Source organism: Gekko japonicus, unplaced genomic scaffold (assembly GCF_001447785.1).
Source record: "Gekko japonicus isolate JY-2015 unplaced genomic scaffold, Gekko_japonicus_V1.1 scaffold776, whole genome shotgun sequence".
Taxonomy (NCBI): Eukaryota; Metazoa; Chordata; class Lepidosauria; order Squamata; family Gekkonidae; genus Gekko; species Gekko japonicus.
Genome location: NW_015161428.1, coordinates 426,034 through 439,008, shown reverse-complemented (window position 1 = coordinate 439,008; position 12,975 = coordinate 426,034). Strand labels below are relative to the sequence as shown.

At 50.0% G+C, this 12,975-nt stretch overlaps 1 protein-coding gene across 2 annotated transcripts in view; it reads right to left on the bottom strand.

Annotated features, from left to right (window-relative positions):
• Window positions 1-37: 37 nt before the first annotated feature.
• NSF (N-ethylmaleimide sensitive factor) overlaps window positions 38-12,975 on the bottom strand; it is a 147,653-nt gene continuing 134,715 nt past the window's right edge. Inside the window, exons 18-21 of one of the 2 annotated variants that reach the window (XM_015428946.1) lie at window positions 9,823-9,957; window positions 9,134-9,247; window positions 1,366-1,421; window positions 38-113 (exon numbers count right to left, since the gene is read on the bottom strand). In XM_015428946.1, the coding sequence (XP_015284432.1) occupies window positions 98-113; window positions 1,366-1,421; window positions 9,134-9,247; window positions 9,823-9,957 (321 nt within the window). In that variant the 3' untranslated portion in view covers window positions 38-97. Of the gene's footprint in view, window positions 114-228; window positions 285-1,365; window positions 1,422-9,133; window positions 9,248-9,822; window positions 9,958-12,975 lie in introns of those variants that run through there. The other variant, XM_015428948.1, reaches the window with a different exon arrangement.

Below are 12,975 nucleotides of genomic sequence, written 5' to 3'. Positions count from 1 at the left end.
GACAGCACAGTGTGGAAGGGCAAGCACGTGGGGGGGGGGTCCTCTTGCTGGCTGCTTCCCTGGCCACTGGCTTCTTTGGATGGTCCCAGCTTCCTTCTTAGTCAAGTGGGCTACTGCAGAGAGAGAGACAGAGAGGAGAGGGAGGGAGAGAGAGTGTGTGTGCAACTGCCACAACAGGTGTGGGCATCTTGGGAATTGCAGGTAAAGATGCTGGCAAGAATCCAGAGAGGGGAAGCACATGCAGAGTCACAAGCCAGTGGTGCCCCGGGCGTTATTCACAACAGCTGCAAGAGAAAGAGGGTCAGTCTCTCACTCTGCACTGGGACAGGTGGAGGTGGACTTTATTCTTCTGCCATTAAGAGCGGCACAGTCACATCTAAATTTGAACTGTGGGTTGCTGAGAAGCTGGTCTCTTGAATGCGTGCCATTAGCATTACATGACACTAGTAGCTTTCCCACAGTTCCCGTTCTACTGAGACAAAAATTAAATCGACCACCAAACCGAAGAGAAGCAGTGCTCTCCCCACTAGCTTCGGATGGACACAGCGAGAAAAAGGACTCGACTCAGAGTCCCAACGTGATCAGAAAACACCACAAGTCAATAACCTTCCTGGATTGTACCACACTAGACGGCAGAAAGAGTGGGGGGAAGCCAATTCTCAAACTGCCTTCCATCAAACATTCTGCGCCCATGAACAGTTAATAATAATGGGGAAAGGTTTCCTCCCCCTTCACGTGTATGTTTTCTGTGTGCAAGGCGCTGGAATGTGATTCCTTGCAAGTTAAAACAGTCCAGCCCGGGAGTGCCTCTCCTACAGATTCCTGGATATGATCAGTTCTCAGTGCTCAATTTCTAGTTGAGCTCACTGAAGACAGGAACCAGAGACTGGTGTCCCCTGGGTTAAGGTCCAATGCAACAATTAGCTGAGAAGACCTCTGCTGCACATAAAAGAACAGCCAAAACATTGATCGGGGGCATGCACAGAGTGTTCCTCCTATGTTGATGAGTCATCAAAACCAAACCTCAAACACCTGGGGGGGTGGGGAGGAGACTCTGGGGGGTCAGAAAGCACAGCTTCCATGCAAGTCTGAGCTGCAAACGCCCACCCTCTTTTTTTAAAACGATGCACACAAAGTAAAGAATGTCAACCATCGACAGGCAAGTCACTGCGGTGAGCAAAGCCACTACATCGGGCTGATGGTTCGGAGGTTTGGATATGGAATAATTTACCAAGCATCTGGGAGTAAAACGAAAGGCTTGCAAAATGCACTCCGGTTCCCCGGGGGGGGGGGAGATGGTGAGTCATGATGCTTGCCCCCCCACGGAAGCCAGAACACACCCCAGAGATCCTTCTTGCTACTTACGCGCCTTCTTCTCTTAGAAGCGCCAGGAATTTCCTCACACGGTACTCGGGATCCATCTTTGTAGAAACAAAAACAAAAACCCTCCAGTTAGCAAGACGGCAAAGGCAAGGGGCAAAGCTGGAGAGTCGGTGGCTCATAGACTCGGTTTCACGTCACACGGGCAGCTCCCAGAGGAACAGAGGCCTCGGTGGGGGTGGTGCCTGTCCCAGGATTCCTTGCACTTGGCCCCCGCAGGCAGCATGAGATGTGGAACCCTGCAAATGGTGGAAGCTGCCGAAACCTGCGCTGGAAGTGTTCAGGAAAGAGCTGGTCAAGTCACACACACAACCTTTATTGGCACTGAAAGCATAAAACATCATGGAAATATGGGAAAAGACTAAGATGCATCAGTCACTTACACTTGGCTATTCAAGCCTCGTCTTCTGGTTGCATAATATAAAAATTCTGCAACCGCCTCCATTCTTTCGCAATTAGAACGAAACAGAAGAAAGTGAACAACTGAGTCGTCAGAGTGAGCTGGTCAAGTCTTGGAACCCAAGGGAAGGGGGGAGGGTCTGGAGAGGATTTCATCTGTTATTTTTTGCAGGCTGTGGCCATTTCTCCCCCCCAGATAAATCTGGGGGTCAAAACCAGCAATCCGCCCCTTTATGTGGCACCCCTCTTAAGCATTTACTTCTGGGTGTTGCTGCCCATAAAAGAGCCTTCACAGTAGTCCTTTGCAGTTCACACGAAGCCTCACATTTTGCACACACAAAAATTTCTAAAACGTTTTTAATTTGTTTATAAAGAAGAAGAAGAGATTGGATTTATACCCTGCCCTTCACTCTCCGAAGGAGTCTCAGTGCGGTTTATAATCCCTTTCCTTTCCCCTCCCCACAACAGACGCCCTGTGAGGTAGGTGGGGCTGAGAGCTCTTCCGAGGACTGCTCCTGAGAGAACAGCTCTGGAAGAACTTGCGACTGACCCAAGGTCACGCCAGCTGCTGCATGTGGAGGGGTGGGGAATCAAACCTGGTTCTTCCAGATTAGAGTCTGTGCTCCTAACCACTACACCAATCCTGCTCCTCTGTATCACTGAACTTCAGCAAACGGGCTCTTCTATGTGCTTTCTTCTAAAGTACTTCTGTATCAGCTTTCTCTGCCTCATGGTGAACACAAGGCCATTGTAACACACTTTCTTCAAAGGCTCTTCCAGCAGCTAACAACAAAACATTCTTTTTTACCATCACTGTTTGCCAAAGGGGCTTAAATTACACTATGTGATGCAGCCAGAGGGCATAAACGCGAGCCCAAAAACTCTGAGCTTACAATTCAGGTATGACATTCAAGACTTCTACCAAGGAATCTTTCTTGCGGCTTCTCAGCCACTGTTTCTTGACCGAATTGAAATGCTGCTTCCAAAAGCCTAAGCATAAACTTTCCTCCGGAGGGCCAGCCACACATCCCCACGCCTCTTCCTGCTTGTTTCCACTAAGGGCTGTAAAAGCAAAATCTCTTGGCGATCTCTGTTTTGTTTCAGGGCCCATTTCAAAATATTGCGAGAGGCAGGCTGAATGGACGTCACGTGCCGGGGCTCCTGAAATAGTCTAAAGCCGATATTAAAAAACCTGCCTTCCAGGAATAAAGCAGCCCAAAGCACCTGGAACCTGCAGCCTCAAGAAAACCTGATGCAATTTCTTTCCAGTTCTCACTGCCCCTCACACACCTTGGTCCATCTGTCCGCCTCTCTTCTCAGCACCCTCTTTCTTCCTCACCCCCCTGCACACACAGACACTTCTGAAGGATGAAGTCCTGGGGAGTTCAAGGTCCCAGGCTGGGGGTCCCAACAAAAGGTTGGCTCTCTTTTGGGTGCGTGTGCTCATCGGGTCAGAGTCAACCCTTCCAGCTCCTTGCCATTATGTATACTTTAATAGGTGTGAGCAATAACTTACTGGCTCTTGCCTGCGGGTATGGAATTAAAGAGTCAAGGGGAAGAGAGGAAAAAAGTAATCTAGATAAATGACTTGGTGCCCTGAGGTGACATCCAGTCGGAGCAGATCCCGGGCCCTCTGCAAGTCCCAACAGAACTGCACAGGAGGAGTCGTGGGGGTGGGGGTGGCAGCCTCACACACACACACACACACACACACACACACACACACTGCCGAACGAACGACAGGCCCCTCTCCGCTGGAGCTTAAAAACCTGTCTGGGAGAGATGGGGAAAGGCTCCCTGCTTAGCTGCCTCGGGAATACCCGGCATGCCCAGCTCAGTCCCGGAAGCTGCTTGCAACCAAGAATCAGGGTGTCGTCCCGCCCTCCCGGCATCGTCCTGGGCGATCTCCACCCCCCCCCAAGCAAAGGTGCAACGAGCACAGCCTCCATGAGCGTGCCACAGATGCGAGACAGGTGAAGCGGCCTTGGGAGGAGACCAGCTGCGGTTCTCCAAGACCTCCCTCGGGCAGCCTCTCCCAGCTAACTTTTTTATTTTATCATTTCGATTTATATCCCACCTTTCCTGCAAGTGGGCTCAGGGACAATAAATTTAACACAACAATAAATTTAACACAATCTTAATCACACCAGGGCTATTTTGGGGCAGGAACGCACAGGAACGGAGTTCCGGCTGACTCCCAAGTTGGCCACGCTCAGCAGGGACTCATTAGCATAATAGGCCACACCCAACAGCGGAAACTCATTAGGACTGGCTACATTAGGGGTGTGTGGCCTAACATGCAAAGGAGTTCCTGCTACAAAAAAAGGCCCTGGGTTTTGACAACAAACAAGGTAAACAGAATAACAAGCAAAAGGTGGGTGTGGCTGGATGAGCACACCTCTGGTAACATGGGGGTGTGGCCTCATAGGCTAATGACCTGTGCTGTCAGGGGTGTGGCCTAATAGGCTAATACGTTTCTGCTGTCGGGTGTGGCCGATTATGCTAATGAGTTCCTGCTGGGCTTTTTCTACAAAAAAAGCCCTGAATCAGAAAATAAATAACAAAAATTAAATCCATACAATAAAACCAGTTTAAAACATTCAGAGTGGGCAGTGCAGTGTATTCGGTTTCAGTTCCTACGGCCGGGAAGTGAGTGGGCCGGCCCCGAGCCAGGGTGGTCTTGAGACCAGCTGGTAGATGCCGTGGCCTCAGCCAAGGGCCTGGCGGAACAGCTCTGTTCTACAGGCCCCGCAAAACCGTAATGGGGCCCTGACCTCAGTCGGAAGCGTGTTCCACCAGACTGGGGCCAGGGCCGAGAAAGCCCTGGTTGAGGCTAGGTGGGCAACTTTCGGGCTGGGAACAACCAACCGATGCGATCCCCAGAGCGCCAGGCTCTTCGGGGCACATATGGGGAGAGGCGGTTTTGCAGATATGTGGGTCCCAGGCTTTAAAGGTCAATGCCAGCCCCTTGAAGCTGATCCGGTACTTGATTGGTAGCCAGTGCAACTGGCGGAGCACCAGCTGGAGGCACATCCACACAGATGTCACAGTCAGCAGGTGCGCCACCGCATTTTGCACCAGCTGGGGTTTCTGGATCAGCCTCAAGGGTAAGCCCGCGTAGAGTGAGTTACAGTAATCAAGCCCGGAAGTGAAGATGGCACATGGCTGGCCCGTCACAGACAACGTTTAGGCAGTTGCCTATGGGCGCCGGCTTCATGAGGGCGCCAACTCTGGCCTGCCTGCCACCCCGCCTTCCCCTCCCTTCCCTCGCATCGACTGCGTGGGAAAGTAGGTTAATGAGTGTCCCTCCACAGCACCCAATGCTCCAGTGCAGCTGCACATTTGCCACTGTCGGAAGGCGGCCGCCCGCTCGAACCCCCCCCCCCCACCACACACACGCACCCAGGAATAAGCCGCGGCTGTCTCTCTTCTTCGGCACCAGGGAGGCCAGTTGAAGGTGACTGTTCTCGCTGGAGGGAGGGGGGGAGGGACGGTCCCGGGCAGCTGTGGGGAGTGGAGGACGGAGGGAGAGGCGGAGATTAACTGGAACCCGGAAGCCGCTGCAGTCGCTTGGCTGGTGGTCAGGAGCAGGAGGAGGAGGAGAGGCGCTTCTCGCTGCGTGGCTTGCCTGAAATCCCCTCCCGGATGCTACGGCTTGGCGCCAGAAGGGGGGGGCGCATGGGGGGGGCCCCAGAAGGTAATCTCTCCTTCCCTGCAAAAAACCCCCCTGGGGCCGGCCCTGCTATTGCATGGGCTACTTTAGCCAAGTCCTGGTGGGGGGGAGGTAGGGAGCAAGCGGCCCGATCTGTTCAAAGGGAGCTTCAGCCTAGGACCAGGAGCATGAAAAGAACGTGCTCTGCCACTGTGCTGGGGCAGCTAGCCAGCTATCCCACCGGAAGAAGGCAACGAAGCCACGCAGACAAGTGGCCTTCCCCTCGCCTCTGGTGGGCTCTCTGGGGGTTTGTAAGCAGAAGCCAGATGGTCCACTGACAGTGATGCCGATTCCATGGATTTGAGCGGTTCTTGAGAGGGAGGGCAGGGAGGGACTCTTGCAGGAAGGTTTTATTTTATTGAAGCCATGAAGTACTTAGAACAGATGTTCTGTTCAGAATAACATGAAGGGCTTGAGACAGGTATAATAAAGCAAGTTCAAAATAACATGGGCCAATAGATATGGTTCCCGCGCCCGCCTTGAGGGCTCATCTCGCGCTCGAACCTTGAGAAAGCAACGGTTATAGCTGATTAAACAATTCTTCTATTCTCACACTACTGTTCATTATAGACTAAGCAAAAAGCCTCCAAATGCGAACCACCTGTAGCCTTGGCTGATAAGGTTCCTTCAAAGTAACGCTAGCGTACATGGAAAGGAATGTAGTTGATGATGAGCGCTTGAGGGTGAGGGGGGACATGCGCACAAGAGTCCAAGCCAGTTAGGGAAAGGCAGGGGGGGGGGTAGACACATCTCATATGCACGGAAAAGACATATTGGCAGCTTGCTGACACTGTCGTGGCCCTTTCTCAAACGCCCAGGGTAATGCCGATCACCTCTTTGGGATCGGGAGGGAATTTCCCTCCATGTCAGATTGGCCAGAGATCCTGGAGGGTTTTTTGCCTTCCTCTGGGCATAGAGTAGGGGCCACTGAGGGAGTGGGGGAAAGGTAGTTTTTAATTTCCAGGACTGTGCAGGGGGTTGGACTAGATGACCCTGAAGGTTTCTACGTCCTGTTATCAAGACTAATGTAGCCACTGATAAACAATGCTCCGTTAATATATAACCACCCAACAGTGGGGCTTTGCATTAGCAGAAGAAGAAGAGAAGGAGGAAGAGGAGATTGGATTTATATCCCACCCTTCACTCGGAGTCTCAGAGCAGCTTACAATCTCCTTTCCCTTCCCCTCCCCACGACAGGCACCCTGTGAGGGAGGTGGGGCTGAGAGAGCTCTCTCGAGGACTGCTCTTGAGAGAACAGCTCTGAGAGAACTGTGACTGACCCACGGTCACACCAGCAGCTGCAAGTGGAGGAGTGGGGAATCAAACCCATTTCTCCCAGATTAGAGTCCGCGCACTTAACCACGACACCAAACTGGCTCTCCCAAAGAATCACATAACTGGTTTTGGGCAGCCAGCAAGACTTTGGACTGGTGTGTCTTGAACAGCACCGGCACCTCACCTTGTAATGCAATTACAAAAGCAATGTAATTACAAAAGTAATGTAATTACAAAAGCAGCTTTTTAATACTTTGCTGTTCCACTGAGGGCTGGAGAGGAAGAACCAATCCCACCCCCGGCCAATAAGTAGTTCTTGGGGGAGTCCCGGCCCAGGCTTCCAAGTGCAGTTTGAGATCATAGAATCATAGAATGTTAGACTTGGAAGGGACCTGGCAGGTCATCTAGTCCAACCCCCTGCACTCTGCAGGAGCGTAGCCGAAAGACAGCCCTACAACATACCTGAAAGATGGTCGTCCAGCCCCCGCTTGAAAATGTCTAGCGAAGGAGCATCCACCACCTCCCAGGTCCCCCAGGCATGGAAGCCCCTTCTCCTCCAACGGCACCCAGGCCGCCTTGCAAAGTGAGCTGCACCTGTCTTGGGTGGAGAAATGGCTGCCCAAGTGCGGCCGGGAGGTTCTGGGGACCTGCCAAGAACCCTCGCTCTTCGGCTGCTACTGAAACACACCAGGCGGAAAAGCCACTTGGGCAGTGGCAAACCTGGCCTGGCTTCGAGGGCAGGCTGCCGTCCCCCGCCCCTCCGGAACCAGTTTGCCACCCGCCTGGTGAAGAAAACGGCTTGCCTTCCATCTGACGTTGGGGACCAGGTCAAGCAAAGCATCAGGTTTTAAGAATGCAGTCAGGATTTTGGATACCAGTCCAGGTTTAATTTAGCATCGACATAACAACATTTTATTGAGATGGTATTTAGACCACTGGCTGTTCTGAGCTCTGCCGTGGGAACCTCCCCACCCCCCCCCAACAGGGTTTTGTTCACCCAAAATGTGCAGGCTTAGCATAAAAATGTTTGTGGCAAGGTAGGAGCTTTTGTAAGGAGCTTTTGTGGCAGGGTAGGAACTTTTGTGGCAGGGTAGGAGCTTTTGCAGACCCGTAGCTATGGTGGGGCTTTGGGGGCACCGTCCCCTTTCTTAAAGGCACAGCCTTAACAAGAATTTCTCCTGTAATTGCCTTTTTCAAACATTTTTTAAAAGGCGTGCGCTTCTTTAAGCAGAATGGGGTTCTTTAGTTGACTAATTCCTTCAGTGAGCAAGTGGGTTGGAGTAGGTGACCTCTAGGATCCCTTCTAATGTCGTGTCAAGAAACTGGTCTCCTTTATGAGCTTTTCTGCCTCAGGGGTTAGACCAGATGTTACAGGTTAAGGTGAAAGATATATGGCTTTGTCAGTGTGAGAGCTGGATTGTATGGAAAATATAACATATTATGTTTAGGCCTGCTAGTTAATGGGATTCTGAAAACTAACAGTGTTAAAAATGTGAAAGAATATTTAAAGGGAATAGATTGTTAATTTAGAAGAAATATATGCTTTCTTTAACATAGTTAAACTGATAAGTTATGACTGTTTCTTTTCTGTTGTTTTTATATTGACATAGAATAATAATAGTATAGTACTGATAAAATGAAATATAGCAGATAGAATATTGATGAATTGGTTTTACAAAGGGAATAGATACTTGGTTTAATAGCATATGCTACTGAATACAAAATAAAATAAGGGGGGGAGAAATGGGAAGCTGTATGCAAATATGATGATGTGAGCGAGATATTCGGCTTGCTATTTTAAAATGTATGGCTCTTTTTTATGTAACTTGTTAAAAATAATAATAAACTTTCCCCAATCTAGGCAAGTCAAAAAAAAAAAGAAGTCATCACCCCCACCTGCTGGCTTGTTCTCAGAATGGTTGCTGAGGCTGGCAGAAGTGATTAACTTGCAGCAGCTGAGAACTGTCATCTCAAGTGCTTGACAGCTTGCAATTTAAGAGAGCTATCCCGGAAACAGCTTTCAATTGGCTAAATGTTTTTTCTTTCTGCACTGAGAACTTCAGCCCCACCGGGGGGGGGGGGATTGCCCCACAGGCCACAAAATCGGGCCACAGGCCTGGTGAGACATGACTCACGAAAGCACCTCACCTGCCACAAATTTTGTTAGTCTTTAAGGTGCTTGTGGACTCTTTGCTCTTTTCTGCTGCTACCGACGGACTAACACGGCCACCCATCTTGATCAGGCAGCCTGTGGAAAGAAGCTGGCATTTCGACCGCCGTTCCATTCTCCCCGGGCCCCTTCAGCCCTCCAGCTTCACTGGAAGGGCAGGGGCTCGACCTCCCTCAGCAAAGGGCACAGCCGCTTACCTGTAACGACATCTCAATCAGCATCAGCAGCTTCTTGATCCCGATCCACACTTTCCTCCCTTTGACATTCTGGGCAATGGTGGTGCGTTCCTTGTCTTTGAAGCTGCCCAGGAGCTAAGAGAGGCCAAAGAAGGAAATGTGAAGAAAAGCCCGGCTTCGGCAGTTGTAAGGATGGGGCACGCCAAAGCCCCTCGGGACCCACTGAAACAGTGTCACCTCTTTCTGAGGAAAGCCTGCAGTCCCCCCAGCTTGCAATCTCATCCATTCCTCCCATTTCCAGAGTTCACAGGCATGTCTACCACAGTCAGATCTACTACTGCTTTAACATGTCGCCACACCCGCCGTAGACTGAAAGCAACCAGTCCCTTCTTTTGGCTTCCTTCCCCCAGAGAAGAAGAGATCGGATTCATACCCTGCCCTTCACTACCGGAAGGAGTCTCAGAGCGGCTTACAAACTCCTTTCCCTCCCCCCTCCCCACAATAGACACCCTGTGAGGTAGGCGGGGCTGGGAGAGCTCTTTCGAGGACTGCTCATGAGAGAACTGCTCTGAGAGAACTTGTGACTGACCCATGGTCACACCAGCAGCTGCATGTGGAGGCGTGAGGAATCAAACCCAGTTCTCCCAGATTAGAGTCCGCGCTCCTAACCACGACACCAAACTGGCTGAGATTCCCCAGTGGTCCCTGACCTCAAGAGCCTCCATGAGAAGGTCCCCTGAGGCAATGTTGGGGACGTGGACTGTGGTGCTGAAGGCATCCAGCATCTCCATCTCTTGCAGGACGTCTTTGCGGCTGGTGGTCCCGATGATCAGGAGCTTCCGGCTCTGCATGTTTAGAAAAACGAAGGACAGCAGAGAGAGTGGTCATGAGAAAGGAAGCCTGATCCTCTGCAGACATCAGCCAGATATAATTGTACAATGTATGATCTATTTGCAGGTGTTTTCTTTTGTTGCGAAGATCTCGACACATGAAGCTGCCTTACACTGCACCAGACCCTCGGCCCATCAGGGTCGGTCTTGTCTACTCAGACTGGCAGCCGCTCTTCAGGGTCTCAGGTGGAAAGGTCTTTCACATCACCTCCTGCCTGGTCCTTTCCTTGGATTGAACCTGGGACCTCCTGCACGCCAAGGAGATGCTCTACCACCGAGCCACGGTAAAAACACATTAACTCACCAATTAACAGAGGACAGCATCACTTTTAAATCCTGACTTTTCCCTCTCCTTTGAAGCAACTGCCTTTCTAGAGAATGTCCACACCATGAATTTGAATTGGTTTCAAAGCCATTCCTTAATATGATCTGACCAGTCCATCTAGACCACCAATATCCCGTTTCCAACAGAGGACAACCAATATCCCGTTTCCAACAGAGGACAGTATATATACTTACAAATACAGTTGTTAAGTTCGACTCATATTTGTTAGTAAGTAATACGTACATATATACACACACACACACACACACACACACACATATGGCTTACTAACAAGTCAAACTTAACAACTGTATATACTGTTGACTGTCGTTAGTTCCTTATGTATCCAACAGTGGACACCCACACCCAGAGTAAGTATGTGCAGTTCTGGAGGCCTCATTTCAAAAGGGGTGTGGGCAGAATGGAGAGCGATGAGGACGATTGGGGGCCTGGAGACAGCCCTATGAGGAAAGGCTGAGGGACTCAGGAAGACTCAGTTTGCAGAAGAGGAGGTTGCAGGATTTGGAAGGCTGTCACTTAGAGGAGGCCAGGGAACTGATCTTGGTGGCAACAGAGGACCAGACTCGCAATAATGGGTTTAAATTATGGGCAGAAAGGTACTGGCTGGATATCAGGATTTTTTTAAACCGTAACAGTAGCTGAACAGTGGAATGGGCTGCCTAGTGAGGTGAGCTCCCCCTCACTGGCAGCATCCAGTCCAACACTCTGTATCCCACAGTGGCCAGAAATACCAGTGCCATCAGGAGGTCCAGCAGTGGGGCCAGGACATTAGAAGCCCTCCCACTGTTGACCCCCCCCCAAGCACCAAGAAGACAGAGCATCACTTGCCCCAGAGCCCCTAGCTATACCTTGTGGCTAATAGCCACTGATGGACCTCTGCTCCATATGCTTATCTAATTCCCTTTTGAAGCCGTCCATGCTTGTAGCACCCACCACTTCCTGTGGCAGTGAATTCCATGTGTTAATCACTCTTTGGGTGAAGAAGTACTTCCTTTTATCCGTTCTAACCCGACCGCTCAGCAATTTCATGGAGTGCCCACGGGTTCTTGTATTGTGAGAAAGGGAGAAAAGTACCTCTTTCTCTACCTGCTCTTTCCCATGCATAATCTTATAAACCTCAATCATGTCACCCCTCAGTCGTCGTTTCTCCAAGCTAAAGAGCCCTAAGCGCCTTAACCTTTCCTCATAGGGAAAGTGTTCCAACCCTTTTATCATTCGAGTTGCCCTTTTCTGCACTTTTTCCAAAGCTATAATATCCTTTTTAAGGTGTGGTGCCCAGAACTGCACACAGTATTCCAAATGAGGTCTCACCATTGATTTATATAGGGGCATTATTATATTGGCTGATCTGTTTTCAATACCCTTCCTAATAATCCCCAGCATAGCATTGGCCTTCTTTATTGCAGTCACACACTGTCTCGACATTTTCAGTGAGTTATCTACTACAACTCCAAGATCTCTCTCTTGATCAGTCTCTGCCAGTTCAGACCCCATCAACGTGTATTTATATTTAGGATTTTTGGCTCCAATGTGCATCACCTTGCACTTGGCCACATTGAACCCCATTTGCCATGTTGACGCCCACTCGCCCATCTTTGACAGATCCCTTTGGAGTGCCTCACAATCCTCACTGGTTTTCACCACCCTGAACAACTTCGTATCATCCGCAGATTTAGCCACTTCACTGCTTACTCCCAACTCCAAATCATTAATGAACAAGTTAAAAAGCAGTGGACCAAGTACTGATCCCTGTGGTACCCCACTGCTTACCCCCCTCCACTGGGAGAACTGCCCATTTATACTCACTCTCTGTTTTCTATTAATTAGCCAGTTTTTGATCCATAAAAGGACTTGTCCTTTTATCCCATGATTTTTGAGCTTACTTAGGAGCCTTTGATGAGGAACTTTATCAAAAGCTTTCTGGAAGTCAAGGTAAACAATATCTATTGGGTCCCCCTTGTCCACATGTTTGTTCACCCCCTCAAAGAACACTAACAGGTTAGTGAGACAAGATCTTCCCTTACAGAACCCATGCTGAGTCTGCCTCCCACCTTTCTCCCACCTTTCTCAAACGATCAGGGGTCTGGAGACCAACCCCTACAAGGGAAGGCTGAGGGACTTGGGAAGGTTCAGTCTGGAGAAGAGGAGGGGGAGGGGGGGACAGGATGGCTCTCTTGAAGGATTTTGAAAGGCTGTCAGTTAAGAGAATGGCAGGGAGCTGTTCCGGTTGGCAGCAGAGGAGAGGACTCGCAATAATGGGTTTAAATTAGTGGCAGAAAGATACTGGCTGGACATTAGGAAATTTTTGTTTTACAGTAAAAGTAGTTCAGCAGTGGAACTGGCTGCCTACGGAGACAGTGAGCTCCCCCTCACTGGCAGTCTTCAAGCGGGGATGCTGTAGGCTGATCCTGCGTTGAGCAGGGGGTTGGACCAGAGGACCTGTATGGCCCCTTCCAACTCTACAATCCTAATGGTTGCTGGACACACACCTAACTAAACAGGAAGTAATTTGTGGAACCGCAGTGCTCAGGAGAAAGAAAGAAAGAAAGAAAGAAAGAAAGAAAGAAAGAAAGAAAGAAAGAAAGAAAGAAAGAAAGAAAGAAAGAAAGAAAGAAAGAAAGAAAGAA